The following is a 15,760-nucleotide window of genomic DNA, read 5'->3' on the forward strand; positions in this document are numbered from 1 at the left end:
AGACAAAGAGATCCTGCAGGGCTGTGAGGTGGCAAACCCTCAAAATAAGCAGAGCATGAGCTGCACCACTGTGGACATGCTAATGCTAGTTCCCATTGATGATTATAAGCCAATTCATGGTTATGTATTTATTATTTTATGTTTATTAATAAGTTGTGTGTAAGAAAAGCAGCCAACACAAATGTCCCAGTGTGCCTGGCCTAGTACAGCTCAGAGACTGCAGCGTTGCTGTGCTTTATCACAGCGATAAGAGGCAAGTGTGAATTTCCCATGCTGTCTGTACCTGAGCACTTCAGCAGCTGCTTGTTATTTCAAACATTGTTACTGCTGGTCCTGGCCGTGGTGGGAGTGACCAGCAGCATTTAAATGTCTCTCTTTGGTAATAAATACCTTTTAACTGGCTCTCAAAGAAAAGTATGTCATGCAAAACTTTGTGTGCACACATATAATTGATGCCATTTCTTTTTATTCCTGACTCAAGTAGCCAGAAGCCTGGCATTAGACAATGTATGCCTTACTGGAAAATGGCAGTATTGATTAAAAGGCTTTTCCATCTTGGGGCTGGCCAGCCATTTACCATGTCAAATTCTGTTCTCTGCATGCCCATATGTAAGAATAGAGTAGCTCCACTCAGATGGTCAAGCATATACAGGGGATTCATTACTGAAGATAGGAATAAAATTTGTCCCAGTTAGTGAAAGCAGAGAGAAAAACCTCCCCTTTAGGGTTATTTCACCCTCCTTAGGGTTAGTCTTTGTTGTTTTTGCATTAAATTATGTTTTCTCTAAATGTAACGCCACTGATTTCAATGGAGTGGGCCTGTAATACATGGTATGCAAAATAAAGGGTACCTTGTATAAGTGACTTGCAAGGCATTTTAGAGTCACCTGCATTTTCTTCTGGAGAGGCAACATCTGAAAGGGTGATTGACATAAAAAGAAAAAGAGCTGACAATGCTTTTTCTGTGTGAATGTAACTGGGAGCCATGATCTGCAACTTTATCCTCTGCTCAAGCTTCTGAACTCTCCCAGAGAAAAATATTGAGATAATTCCAACAAACAAACAACTCTCTTCTGGCTGAGCTTTGCTCTCTGTTGTTGCTAGTACAAACTCGTTATTTAAATGGAATGCACTGGCTTAATTAGGAACAGAATCTTGTCCTTCCATTGTGGCTCCTCTTGCCTAAACAAAGATGGTGATTAATTGGGAAGCAGACTGTATTTCTTTGTGATGAGCAGACTGAAGCAGCAAGCTTTGCCAGGCAGCAGAAAACATCCCTGGTATTTGTAAAAGCTGCTATAACTTGCATTGCATCCTACCCTGCAGCAAGATTTTCGTGTTGGCAGGTTTGCAGTAGAATCAGCCCCTCATGATTTGGCACATGCATTTGATTTGAGCTTGCAATCCCAGTGCTAAAGAATGGAAGTGGGCACCTTTGCTGACTGTGAGGAAGAGTTAGGCAGCATTAGTTAGGCAGAGTCACTCCACAATTTGTTTCTTACTGCTGTTTGGGGCAGCAGCTGAATGATGGGTGTCTATACATCATACTGTTCCTGTATTTCAGGCTTAAAAAATCAAATCTATTTGATTTGATAAATACTGTTTTAAGAGTGGTTTTCTTTTTACAGTTGTGTGTTAGTGATCACAAGCAATATCACGACTAAATTGATATGAACTCATTTTGTTTACAGTATCCTGTGATCTTGAGCACATCCTTAAAACAGTGTTTGTGAGGAATTCTGTAAGGGCTACTCCAGTTAAAGGCTGATCCAGTCTGCTTGTGGAATGTGGTGTCACGTGCATGAAAACGAAACTAGTCTAAAGCAATAAAGTGATGGTCATTTTTGGACATATGGAAAGAAGATGCATGCATGTTCCTGTTAACATATATTCAGAGATTTCAACACAGCTTCAAGTTGGCCAACTTCTCTTTCCCTTCTGTTTCCTCAAATTCCTCAATACTCCATCATTTGCTGTCTTGTGCTTCATATTTTTCTCCTCCTGTTACTCTCTTCTTCATGTTATTTTTTCCTCTTCTTTTTTCTGTCCTCTGCCTTCAAGTTCCACATCTGAACATGTCAATTGCAGAGTAAAAGGAAGATATAATAAAGGAATCAAGGAAAAGACATTTGAGAAAAGGAAGGAGAGGGCCTGAGGTCATGGATGAAGTATGAAAATTAGACTGTAAAGGGATGTCACAACTCACCATCTAAGACCTTGTCCTGACTCCCCAGTTAAGTATATATATATATATATGTATATATGTATGTACATATCTTTATATGAAAAGAGAAAGGTTTTAAACATTATCTAGTGAATTGCACATTACAGAAGAATGGAAATGAAGTAAATTGGGTTTAAAGTCTTCTGGCTTTTTAGTGAATCCCAGACTTCTCTCTAGATGTTAAAATGAATTGTTAGTCAAGCTTAGAACCCGATTTACCTTGATTTTATGACAGTTTCAACCCTGCAAGCTTCCATCTCCAGAGTTTGATTGTTACTTACTTCATGCTCTCAGAGAATGTTTGGAAGGGGGAATTCTTCTCCCCTTGGAGATGACAGCAGACAGTGCACACAGCTGTGTTCTGGGAAGAATGGCATGACAGGAGTTGTGCAGTACAGCGTTTTCCTGTGCCTGCACACGAGGGGCTGGGGTCACAGCGTGTCCCCTCCGCAGGCAGGCACGGGGCCGGGCTCGGGGCGCGGCTGGCGTGGCGCTGCTGACCCGCTGTGCGCTGGCTGTGTGCAGGTCCTGGAGCTGCGCAGGCCCATGGACTCCCGCCTGGAGCACGTGGACTTCGAGTGCCTCTTCAAGTGCCTGAGCGTGCGGCAGATCATCCGCATCTTCGCCTCCCTCCTGCTCGAGCGCCGCGTCATCTTCGTGGCAGACAAGCTCAGGTGAGTGCTGCAGGCACCTGACACACGAGCAGGACAACGCTGTCTCTGGATGCAAAGGGCTTTAGGAAATGTACAGAATGGTGTTCAGATGTCAGGATCCTCTCACTGGAGGATTTAAATGTCTTTTTACATCCGTGGGTGTTGTATCTTTCCCACCTGTGAAATGGCGATACAATTTCTCACTTTCTTCGCAGTCAGCAAACGTTTGTACAGCATTTTGAGGCAATGTAGTGCCAGCAATGTTTCTGTCGGGTTTTGGACACAGAATACTCATAAAGAGTAGCAGAAGTTGTCACTGAGGTGCTTCACCTTGTGCTCATGCAATGCAGGCAGGCAGGGGAGTGGGATGCTGAGTGCTCCCATGATTTGCTCTGTGCAACCCTGAGACTTTATGTTGGGGCTGCTTCAATTCCTGCCCTACCAAACCCAGCTAGTGTAAGTGTTACACTGCTATCACAGTGCTTCCCAACTATTTAGGATATTTTTCCTGGTGCTCATGTGATCTGAAAATGTTTCCTTTTGGAAGCTCCATCTTGGGCTTCTTGCTAGAACCTTTCAACACACCTTTTGCCTCCCTGCCCTTTGATTGCAATCTCCCCTCTTTGTTCCTCTGAAGCATGAGCTCAGCCCAAGGTGTAAGGAGTGAGAGCAATGGGCCACATCTCCACATGGCCTTTCCCAAGGAAATGTAACCTCTGTGTAAGCTGCACCCCTGCCCCACAGCAAAGAAACAGCCTATTTTTTAAATGCTTCTGTAATCCATAGAGAAAAGTGTGGATCATGTAAAGAAGACATTCTTTTCTGTGGCATGATACATAATAAAAAATGGCAAATAAAAGTAAAGCCTGTCATTTATTAGACGCAGGAACATCCAGCATCTTTTAAAAGGACACCAGAGGCTGTATGGGAGGTTAAAAACACAGATGGATCTACCCAAACAAACTCTGCTAAACATTTTATCAGTCCCGACCTCCTCTGAATGACCGCCAGAAACAATAGCTGCACTTAGTGGCCGCCAGTGTATATAATAGCAAAAATACTTTGCATAGTAAAAGCTTTACAACCTTTAGGGGAGAATTTCTTAAAGCTGCAGACCCTTCTCAGGTTATAAAGTTACTTCCTTAGCAGTGTTTTTTGTGTCTAGAACAACAGGAATATTTTATTTCATCCCTTCTCTTGTCAGTAACCCTTGGTTTGAATGGCCATTTGGGATGACTTAATTTCACATAAACCCCTGATGAGAATTGTGGAACTAGTCCAGGGTTTCTGCAGTAGTCTAGTAGATATATGAATCACACCATGAATATTGGAGCAGGTAGCTCTAGAAATACTGTTGGTGTGTTCCTTCTGACTTTTCCTACAACATGTTTATTCACCTTATTCTGTCTGTTTCTGTTTTGTCATTCTTTCAGCACCCACAGGTCTGACTGTAATTCAGATTGAAACAGATCTGCATTCCTTCCAACAGCACAGTGATCTGAGTGGAAACTCACAGGAGTAGTACAGCAAAAGTGATGGCTCTGCTGTGCAGCTGCCAACTGCTGCTCTGCCCTGGAGTTCCCATTTGCCCCTCTGTAGTGTTCTGTGGACCACAGGCACAGTCCTGCAGGGATGGCTTGCTCTGAAAAAGATCCTTAGTCATGAGGGATGACATAGACACCGCAGTCATTCCCTGGAGCATTTCCCCGGGACAGCTGGCCTAGCCAATGTCATATAATGCCCTGGGCACTGTGCAGAGAAAATCAGCAATTAAACCTACTTTGACAGGCTCAAGGTAGCTTGGCATGGAAAACAGTCATGTTGCTGATACTGAGGGCCTGGGGTAACCCAGAATTTTATCAGGCAGCCAGGGTTTTATACACATTGCAGCCCTGGCTGGGAGTTCAGGCTTGCTTGTGCAATTACTTTTCTCTTGGTAGCTGCCTAATCCCACAGGCCTTGGAGCATGGAATTAAAGTTCTGCTTGCAGGCAGTGTGCTGCTCCCCATTTCTGGCACACAGAAATAGGGCACCAGGACCAACAGGAACCAGAAATTACACAGATCCCTTTTGGTAAACATATCCCTACACTGTGCTATCCTGCAGAAACTGTTCTGCAGTGAGCTGTTGTTTCTGTGTGAGAGGGGGCCATGGGACAGGGGCCATAACACAGGAAAAAAGAGGATTCATATAGATCTGACAGGCTTGGGAGGTTTTGTGGTTACTCCTGTAAGAAGGGACAGAACCTTTCTTACAAGAAATAGCCACATGTACCCTTTATTGTACGTATTAACTTGGTCTCATTTGATAAGAGGATGACAAAACCTGACCTGCTGAGTGTCACATGCTGGAAACATAGCACCTCTTTCTTATCTTTTGTCTGCTCTGTCTGGGATCCCAAACACTCTGGGATGGAGACCACTTCCTGCTCTGTGTGTGCAGCAGCTCTGCTTCGTGCAGTGTGGTCCCTCTCAGCATGGGGATCGAGGAGGTATTGTAAACCAGAAACTAATAATGAGTCATTTGACAAGAGCCTGAAGAAAGTGACAGTGGATTTAAATTCAATACTTACTGAGATTTTCATGGTTTAAATAGGGATGAAGTCTAAAATGAAACACTCTGGCTTTGAGCTAGTAACTGTCTTTTTGGAACCTTTGCCTTGTCTGACATGAGTTTTGTTTATGGGCATCCTGGCTGAAACTGGAGTTTACCAGTAATGTGGAAAAAAAAGAGAAGTGAAATATCTCACGGGTCCACTCTGTGCCCAAAGAATGAGAGCAGGAAATTAAAATGATTTTACCAGGGTTTGATTTCTGTATGTACCCAAAAACTAGCTTAGAAATAAATGATGTTGAGGTTTAGGCTTCAAACAATAAGATGCAATGGGCTTTTGTGGCTGGTTGTTTCACGGGTCTTCCAGCAATAGATGATTTTACACATTATAGAAGTCTGGGAAAGTCATGCCTAGTGAAGTGAGGTTCATTCAATGAGTTGTTATTTATGGTTCTTATAATGCCCAGAATGTGCTAAAATCTTCCTTGATCTCTGCAGGAAGAGATTGTCAACACCGACAGTAATGCTCCCAAGTAGTGAGGAAACTACAGCAAGGTTCTGAATCACAGCACTGTGAGGTTGCCCTGGTTAGATATGTGCAGTTAGGTTTGGGTTTTTCTCCCTTATGGATTTTTTCTGCTTGAAACTGGGTGAATAAATCCCTGCAGCTATTTGATCATCTTCAAAAATGAATGTGAATCTGCCAGCAAACTTTCAGAATTTTTCTTTCTCTGAACAATGGAGAAGACAACAGGGAAATAAAAATAATGATAAAGAAATTTGGAATAATAATAATAGCAACAATAACATCACAGCTCTTAAAGAGGAAACTTAAGGTTCCAATTCCTTGAAAACCTGCTAAAAACACAGCTGATGTGATATGCCTCATCCCAGCTCTAATCCCTGTCCCACTGGAACCCAGTTTCTGTTCCAAACATTCTGCATGTTCACCCCAATTCTGGAGTAGTCCTGTGCCTGCCAGCTGCAAAGGGGGAGCTGCTCTAGTGCCATCCTCTGGGGTTTGAGAGGCAGCAGATGCAAAACCAGTGGGGCCTGGCTCTCAGGAACACTGACCTTGCTGCAGGCACAAAGGTAGCAACGGAGAATAAATAGAAAGCAAACATTGGAAGAAAAATATTTCTCTGCTTGTTTTAGTTTTATGCTGGGGAAACAAATTTGTGGATTTGTTTGTTGAGGAGGTGATGTATCCATGTGTATGAGAACAGTCTCTTTGCCTTTTCCCCTGAATGTCTGGAGAGGGGAAAGGAAGGCCCTGGACATAGCAATGCCCTTTTGTTATAACCCCATTTTTTATATATAAAAACACTCTTGCTATAATCCACTGTATTGGGAAGGACTCTGAGGGTATTTTACTTACATTTCACATATGGGTCCAGTCCAATGCCAGCTACAGTCAGTGGGAGTGTTTGGATGAGGCTTGTTTTTTGCTATGGATCAAAATCCTCCAATAGTCTTCTTTTGAAAAGTTTGGGCTGTGAAATGCTTCTACAGAGCCCCTGCTCTTGTAAAAGACAAAACAACTTTTCATTGTTGTGAATTTTGGTTTTAGATGAGATATTTGATATTTCAGCTACTTCTCAGTGAAGCAGGAGCATGGGCCTGAGGGAGAAAACCCTAACCCTGCTCCTCCCCACGGTATTTTGAACTGCAGGAGGAATCGGTCTTCCAGCACAACTGCAGAAAGTCCAGGCAGATCCCAGACCTGACCAAAGGTTACAGGCTGGAGACAGAAACACTGACTAATACAGGACAGAGCAGAAATATGTAAATAGTGGGGAAGTCATCCCACAGGCATGTCTCTGTTAACTGGAGCAAAGGAGGAGCAGAGTGTACTTGTATTTGAAAGGGCAAAGGCTTTCAGAACACAGCAGTGTTTCCCTATTCTCACGCACAGACACAGCTCAGGGCTGGCTCTGCCGTGCCCAGGATGTTCAGGGCAGGGAGTGGTGATGCTTCTCCTCATGTTTGAATCTGTTGTTTTGGGGCCAGGCTAGAAACTGGCAGCAAGAGCTGAGAGGTAGCCTGGTCCTAATTTCTTGGTGTGTACCTAAAAATCATCCTTTAACCTAGCAGCCAAGATCATAATGATCTTGTAGCTCAAGTTAAAATATGCAAATTTAAGTAAGAGATAAGTGGCAATGTTTTAGTAGTAAATCATTGCTCCTCAGTCCAATAGCAAGGTCAAGAGGAAAAGCAAGAATAGCTAATTTATGGGGCAGATTCCTAAAGTGCAAGCTCATTCTCTATTTCCTTATTGTTCCTTTTTTATTAACAAAAGTAGGATTTAATTCTTGCAAACGAATCATGGCCATGACAGGTCTGAACAGCTTCACCAACTGCCTGGGAAAGCTCCTTTCCAGTAGCTGTCATCTTCTAACACTTGTAAAGCCTGCCAACCTGCAGCTTAAAAGGTAAAAACATGTGCACAGAGAGAAGTGTGCTTGGTAAACAGATGTGAGCTTTGGCCAGCAATAAAGATTTCCTTTACTTTCCCTGTCACAAAAAGCTCCAGAAAAAGAAACTGAGAGAAATTTGACAACAAATACATGCCAGAAACCAGCTTGTGAGGGAGAATTTACTGCTGTCAGTCTCTAACTGGTCTGTAGCATTTTGAGCACAGGCTATGGGGTCTTGGTAGTTTTTTAATTATCAACACTGCACTGAAGAAGAGGTTTGGAGATGCAGACTACTGCACCTGTGGAATGTGTAATAGCTCACTGATCTCCTGTCTAAACCCAGGAGAAGTATGGATGGCTGACATTTCTTCTGTGTATTTTTATCCAAAGAACTTGAAGTGCTATCTTAATACTGTCAGGATTATTGTGCTTGTCTGGTCTGATATGAAGATAAGCTAGAGAATTTCTTTCATTAATTTATGCAGTGGAAGGAATGAGTCCCTGTATAATTATCCAATGTAGGCAGAATTTATTCTACAGCAAAACCATCAATTTCTCATGTATGTAACCAGAGAGTTTCCTCCAGTGAGAGCCAGACCAGCCCCTGTTGAGGGGGCTAGCAGAGCTGTCTTCAAGATTCTTGAGAGAAATTTTGCACTTTACTCCCTCTTCTCAAGAGGTAATTACATTTTGTACCACTTGGATTACTTTCTCCAGCACTTAGATTGTGTGATGGCTGATGCCAACAAAGCAGCTGTACATGAACAGTAGGAAAATGTCTGTCAGGCAAAAGTGACAAACCAAAAAACAAAATGAACATTCAAAGTCTCTGGCTTGTTTAATATTCCACAGTCCCAGAGAAAACAACCTAATAGTGACATTTTTAATGTGCAGTAAACTCCAATGGCATTTTTAATATGCCATATCCCAAGAAGGGTAGAACTTGTATTATTTTCCTTTTTTTCCTTCCCTCCTCCCCTGCTTTCCAGTGGTATTTATTTATGTCACTCCAGGCTTTGGCCAATGCTCTACAGTGGGAAAATATAATTTTTCCACTTCCAATCTGTGCAAAAAAATTTTCTCTCCCTTCCCCATGAAAGGAAATGGGATACAAAGACAGCCATGCTGCTTGGTAATTCCCTTCTGGATTGCTTATTGGCACAATATGGCAGTAAATTGCAACATCTTTTCGACCTGACTTTTTGCTCCTTGCAAGAGGATTTAGATTCCCACATTTCAGCTTCTAAATGAGATAGATTAGTGGAAGATTGTTCCTCTCCTCATTGGTTACTACTTGAAAAAGACTTTATCCTGCTTTACAGCTGCCCTGCTGTTAACAGTGGAGCGATGGCCTGGGAATCTGAAACCCCAATGGGAGCAAGGACTGGTGGGAGCAAAGGTCCCAGTGTGGGAAGAACAAGGAATTAACTCTCCTCTGGAGCACCTGCTCTGGGACCACTTTTGTTCTGGATTTGTGCTAACAAATTGTCCTACAGGAAAGGGATTGGATAACTCTGTGGACACAAAGGATAACTTCATACTTGGAAATGAAATGTTTGGTTTGTTTTTACTTGCAACCACCTTACAAAGCTTGGGCAGGTAGCTGATGTGTCAAAGCAATGACTTTTTTTCCCCGAATCCCATTTTCTTGAAAAGGCAAGTCCTCATTCTGCAGTGCGCTTTGCATGTTTCTTTCTCCAGGGGCTTTCAAAAAATAATGCCTTTGTTAATACCACATTCCCCTTTAATCAACTGTTCTGTGCTTTCTTTTAAGTTAAGTACTTCAAAGGTACTCTCTGAGAGAGGGAGAGCTCTCCTAACAGTGTTCTCTGCTCTGCAGCTCTCAGCTCCATGGGATGCAGCCTTGAACTTTGCATGAGCCAGGGTTGTGCTTTGCAGGTTATCTGTGGGAGCCCATACTGTCACTTGGGTGTTCCCAAAAGTGGGGGCTGGTTCTGAAAATGTAGCTCTTACTGAACTAAAATCTGGCAAATTATGTAATTTTTGGAGATTTTTGTAAAATTTGGATGAAAACCAAAAAGTCAGAATATATATATAGTCAGAATGAACCTGCACTTACCCCTTCTTTTCTATGTCTTAATCAGTTGTTTAATTATCAAACATTGAAAATCTGAATTACTTTATGTGACTGAAAAATCCACTGGCTTTAAAAAAAGAACCTCTGAAGGCACATAAGCTTTCATGGTGTGCATCTCTGTGAAGCTGGAATGTGTTCAGTGTCAGTGATGGATCCATGCTGGTAGGGTAAAACAGCCCAAACCAGGAGAGGATGTTGCATATAAAGCTGAAGAGGATGTAGCCAGACAAGAGTTTATCAATGAAGATGTTGCCCACTGAGTTTTCTGTCAAATACAAGAAGGAGGGACTAGAAAAGCAACACAGATGATGAAACAAAATGTTGGGCAAGTCTGTTCTAGGAACTGTACTCATTGACACTGCAGTGAAGTAAACCATGGCTCTGTGAATCAGTCAGGGAAAACAATTCCAGAAATAGGGTTGTAACCTTTGGTTCATCATAAAAAATCTCCTCCTAGGAATCATCAATAGCACAAAGGCATTGCTGCCTGTGCTCTCTATAACTCACCTTCAGTAGTCACTGGATCTGTCCCAAAATTAAGTGCATCAGTAGTGCTCCACTGATAAGGAGCTGCAGCACTGCCTTTGCCAGACAGGTGAGGACATACTGGGATTCCTTTCTGAGAGTTTTACAAGCTTGGATGTTCTCCTGCTGCCATGTAGAAAGCACCACATAAAACCTGACGTGTAACTTGTTAGAAAGTTTGGGTTTGGGTTTAGCTCCTTTGCGTGGGCCAGAACTGCCATTTGAGTGGTGTGAAGGTTAAACAGCTTCACTCTTTGAGCTGTAAGCATAGTTAAAAGATTTTGCAAAGGACAATAACTGATAATTGGCCTGATGTGATGTGGAAAATATGCATTTCCTCCTCAGTCTCAGTGCCCCCCTCTCCCTGCCAGTGTTATCACTTGTTTGCATTCCATGAGATATCACAAAGGTCACTTGCAGCAAAGATGTCAGCATTCAAATTAGGGAAGCCACTGTGGTTGGACTCTGCCCTTCACCCTGGCAAAAGCAAAGTTTGGTTCTCACTTCTGCTTTAGGTGCTGCTTGCCAGGTGGGGGGAGCGTGGATGGACCTGGAGGCTGGGGGCACAGGGTGCCAGGGCAGCACTTGGCAAAGCAATTACCCACCCTAGGAACTGTTCACTTGTTGAGCAAGGTCCTTGCTTTGCCAAGCTCCTGTGCAGAGTGAGGGATTTTCACCTGCTTCTGGACTGAGCTGTCACCTCACTGCTGGTAATACATGTGGATATATGTTATGTCTGGGTGATAGAAGCTGCAGCCCATAACAGACAGGGGATCTGCTGTTTGTGCTTTAGGGAGCTCTTTACCCTGTGCCAGAGATTGACCGTAGCAATAATTCTTGCAGTGTGTATGATGATTAAGTTGTGAAACATTCAGAACTCGCTGCTGAATTTGAGATGGGCCAAATGGACCTGCCTCACCATGATCCTCACGTGAATTAAGTGTTCCCATCCATCATCACATTTACTGGAGAATTCCTAATTTTCTCCAAACATTAGGAGCAGAGCCTTCCATTGGCAGGCCTCCTGTGCCATCAAGAGAAAAAGCAACCTAAAATGTGCACAGATTTGTCTGTTTTCTGAAAAAGAGGATACTGGGTACTGATCAGAGAGACAATATTAGCTGCATACTTTAGGCCAACTACTAAAGGCCTAAGGTGGTGACTCTTAGTTTAACTCTTATTAAGTGTTTGCTGTATAAAATAAATCACAATGCAAAATATTACTCTGGCTTTTACAGCCCAAACTCATGCAATTTTCCATGTAATATGAACCCAGTATTTTGATTCAAAGCATCTTCTTGATTAGTGTAGAGAAATAAGATTTATTAACAGGAAATTCAGCAACTCCAGAACTCTCTTTTAGGTCACATATGCAACCACTCCATCCTAAACTTCCTGCAGACACCCAGGTTTTCACAGATTCACTTGAAGGTCAGGTGAGGAGAAGTGCTTGGCAGCAGCAGGGGAGTCCTCCTGCCTGTGTACCCCTACACCCTTTACAGAAGGATTCTGCCACAGGGAATTCTCAATCCAGGACATTAAAATCTAATTATTTTACTTTAAAAATAAATTAAATTCTTAAAATTAAAAAAATGTATTAATAATGCATTAACGTGAAACTACAATATTTATTACCTTCAAAAATTACAGTCTCTAGTTCCAAACCACTTAGGCTTGAAGGAACCTCTGTAGTTTGCCCAGCCCCTGAAGGGCTACTAGAAAAGTAAAAAATTATTCAAATTTCCAAAGCTTCAACATGCCTTGCTGATGAGAGGCAGCCTTTGCAGCAGCCTCTCCCATAGCCACAATGAGGGAACTTGTGGTTCAGGTGTTAGCATGTCTTGAGGGCTGGTCTGATTAAAAAAGAAGTGGGAAAATAAAGGTCTTTGAGGCTTCATTTCAGCAAAGTATTTCAGCACAGTGAAAGTAAATTAAAGCTGAAGCTTCTGCTAAAATAGTGTGTTGAATCAAAGCCTAAAACAGTAATTTTCCTGTCCCCTCATGCTTTAATTGGTGAGGTGAGGCATGACCTGATTGTAACTCCTGCTGCTCTGGAATCGTTGGAAATAATTATTTTATTAGTGCCCAGATAATTTACTGTATTAGAATTAATTTGGGTCAAACAAAAATATGTTAAACCCAAATTCTGGTGTTTGTATTGGTCATAATATTTTTCCTCTCAGGGACAGGTAAATGTATTTGTTGTGGAGAAAACTTTTCTGTTTGAGAATTATTCCTGATAAAACTGTGGGTTTGTGTCTGTCTGCTAAACAGCAGTGGCTGAAGTGTAGAGCCCTGGTTATATTTGATTTCCATCTTTGCCATGAGTGGGCTTTGAACTTCTGTCATCTTCAGCTGTCCAAGTGTGTGACCTTCCCTCCTGCAGCCCCTCTCAGCATCTCTGGTACTGACAGAGGAGGGGCAATTGGCTCAGACAGCCCCACATCCATCTACCTGCCTAAAGCAACAGGGAGGAACAAGTTTAATCTTGGGACCTCATCATTTGGCTGCATATGTGTGATAACTTTAGTCATGTTCATATTAAATTGTTTTCCCTGGTCCTTGCATTGTTCAGCCAGTCACTGTCTTGTCCCGTAATTTTACATCCCAGCCCCTTTGCCCTCAGTTTCCTTTTCACTTGCTCTTCAGGCTCATTTTGTCTGCCTCTCCTCCCAGTTCTACCTCCCAGATTTTATTTTACCTCCTTGCATTTCACTCAGCCTCTTCCCTGCCTTCCTTTCCTTTTCTGCTTTTCCCTTCTCTCAGGATCCCTGCAGGAAGAAGATGATTTCTTTCTCCCAGAGGAGCCTTCATTTCTCAGTGTAGCCCAAGGCTACAGAAGGAGGACTTGCTTAGTGCTAACAATTTATTCTGAAGAAATTAGCAGCTAAATAAGGCTCTTTTTAGTATGCACAAAAAAATTTTTTTTAAGATGGTTTCTAACAAAGCAAAATCAGGGTGAGTTTAGACATCACTAGGTAGGAGTCTTTGGCACACAGGGCACTACCTCCTTCACAAAAATGGGCAGCAATGTTTAATATAACAAAATAATATATAATTTAATTTGGTTTTGGAATCAAACTGATCTGATGTCAAGCAAGAGGGAATTGGATCAGTTGATCTCCTGAGGTTTCTTCCTACCTGAATTACTTTGATTCTATATAACTTTGCTTTAAATTGGAAAGCAAAATGGTTGTCCAGAGGCAGACACACAAGCTCAAAAACATCAGTGAAAACAAGTCAAATTTTGAATCCATACCATGTGAAATTAGTGTCCTACAAATGCAAGCAATCCTAGAAATAGGGAGGTATCCCACAGCCACCAGGAACTGCAGGCCTTAAGGAGTAATTCTTCTTGTTCAAAAAGCTGCAAAAACATGCAATTTCCTTGATTTGAGTCAAAAGACAGGAATTGAAGATTTTTTCCCCCCATTAAACATCCTAGCAGTGGCAGCAGAGAAACAGCAATGATTTTGTATAGGAAGAATTTATATTTTTCATGTCTGATAGTTTTATACTGGCTGAAAAACTGGAGATGTCCTGCACCATTACAGCAAATGAACTCTTGGATTCTTCTTTTATTCCCCTCTGCCCTTTTTGGTGAGTAGCTGGTGATATGTGGGTTAACAAAAAATGTATTCTCAGGGCACAGAACCTTGGGAATGAAGGACAAACCATTGATGTGGGGGCTCAGGGGGCCTCAGGAGCAGAGCACCTGGGGGTCAGGGGCAGTGCTGGAGCTTTGGAGCATGAGAAAGCAGTAACATGTCCCCATGGTCAGGCAGCTTTTCCAGGGCCAGGGATTGCTTCAAAAGCTGACCTGCAGGAATGCTGCAGGAGCTCATTGCAGACAGCTGGAGTTTGGAGACTGTCACTTCTGACACTTAGAAGTTTTCATTTGTATCTTGTCCCTGATGCTATTACTTAGTCTTATCAAGCAACCTCATTAATAGTGCTGCTCTTATTTATTCTTATGTACCCAGAGAAACCTTTATTTTGTCAGAGCCTTAGAGTGCGCTGTATCTGGCACAGCACTGCTCTGAATTACTGCCAGCACAGCAACAGCAGTGCTGCCTGGACTCCATCTCCACCCTAAGTGTATCGGGTTGCCATGGTTTTTACTTCCACTTGCCCTTTACTTGGTGCTTTTCAAGTTTTCTACTTTGTCCTTTCCACCTCTGCAGCCTGTATGTGTTGGATGGGAGATGGGCTGAGCCCTTGGCCTGTAGCCTCTCCCCAGAGTCCTTTACAGAATCCTCTGCAAACCTGTCAGACTATTTTATCTTGAAGAGTTGTCACAGACCTCTGTCTCCATGAGAGACTGGAGTTAGTCCAGGATCAGGAGATGCATGGAAGAATCTAGAAGGGAAATGTCAGGGTTCTGTTTTTGCTACAGAGTTCATCAGTGGCCCAAGGGCAGGAGCTGTCTCAGAAAAGCAGGGCCATGGCCTGTGATGGGGAGACATCTGGGTGTGTAATACCCATGTGAGTCAAGGGATTACACCTGGGAAGGACAGAGCCTCCAGAGTCCAACCTCAAGTGGGAGGAAGCTCTCCTGAGCACACAAGGGATGTGTGTCATGGAGGTAACTCAGTCTCAAAGTGCTTGTGGGCTGGAGCATCAATGTGTCAACAGGGCAGATAAAAGACTTCAGCAAATGTGGACAGAGCCACATCATTTAGTCAGCAGGGAGAGGATCATAAAAAGGCTGTGGAAAAGTAAACAGTTGAAAAACTTTTTTTGTGAATTTACATTTTTGGCTGTGTTTCTCAATGTGAGGAAGCAGGGAGCCCAGATTTGGTGAGGTGGTCCCAGTCCAGGGCACAGCCCAGAGCCCTGTCACGGCACAGAGCTGGCACCAGCCTGGGGTGACAGAGCTGCTGGGTGGCTTGGCCCTGCATGTAAGGGGTTACCTCCCTTCCCTCCTGGCTGAAGAACCTTCTCTGTCCCTCAGGGAAAGTGGAGGAAGGAAAGGGATATTCTTGCCTTCTCCTTCAATGGAAATGCCAGACTGACTGTGGACGTGCAGGTCAATAGTGAGGACAAATCAGTAAGTGGTTGTCTGTGCTAGAGGCTTAATCCTGGATTTGGGAGATGCTCAGTGTATGAAGCTCCCTTGGGTCTGTGAGAAGTTCTACGTGTGGAGGGAAGAGTGGGAAGGAACATGACTGTTGGCTATTGTTAGAAAGAAAAGTGAGTTATCAAGGGTATTTGTGGAATATTTCCATTGTGAGTAGAAAGTGTAACTGAATATGACTTTAGCAGTTTGAGAGAGTTGGTGACTTGCAGT

At 42.9% G+C, this 15,760-nt stretch overlaps 1 protein-coding gene across 24 annotated transcripts in view; it reads left to right on the forward strand.

The window, feature by feature from the left end:
• The window catches only part of DENND2B (DENN domain containing 2B), a 153,175-nt gene that overhangs the window by 129,103 nt on the left and 8,312 nt on the right, over positions 1–15,760 (forward strand). For all 24 annotated transcript variants that reach the window (XR_014955550.1, XR_014955551.1, XR_014955549.1 and 21 more), the window contains one exon: positions 2,750–2,898. Coding sequence is in view for 21 of the 24 variants with exons in the window: in XM_085580106.1 (XP_085436232.1) it covers positions 2,750–2,898 (149 nt within the window). In the remaining 3 variants the exon portion in view is untranslated. The remainder of the gene's footprint in view (positions 1–2,749; positions 2,899–15,760) is intronic.

The sequence above is a fragment of the Lonchura striata genome, chromosome 5 (assembly GCF_050655825.1).
Source record: "Lonchura striata isolate lonStrDom1 chromosome 5, ASM5065582v1, whole genome shotgun sequence".
Taxonomy (NCBI): domain Eukaryota; kingdom Metazoa; phylum Chordata; class Aves; order Passeriformes; family Estrildidae; genus Lonchura; species Lonchura striata.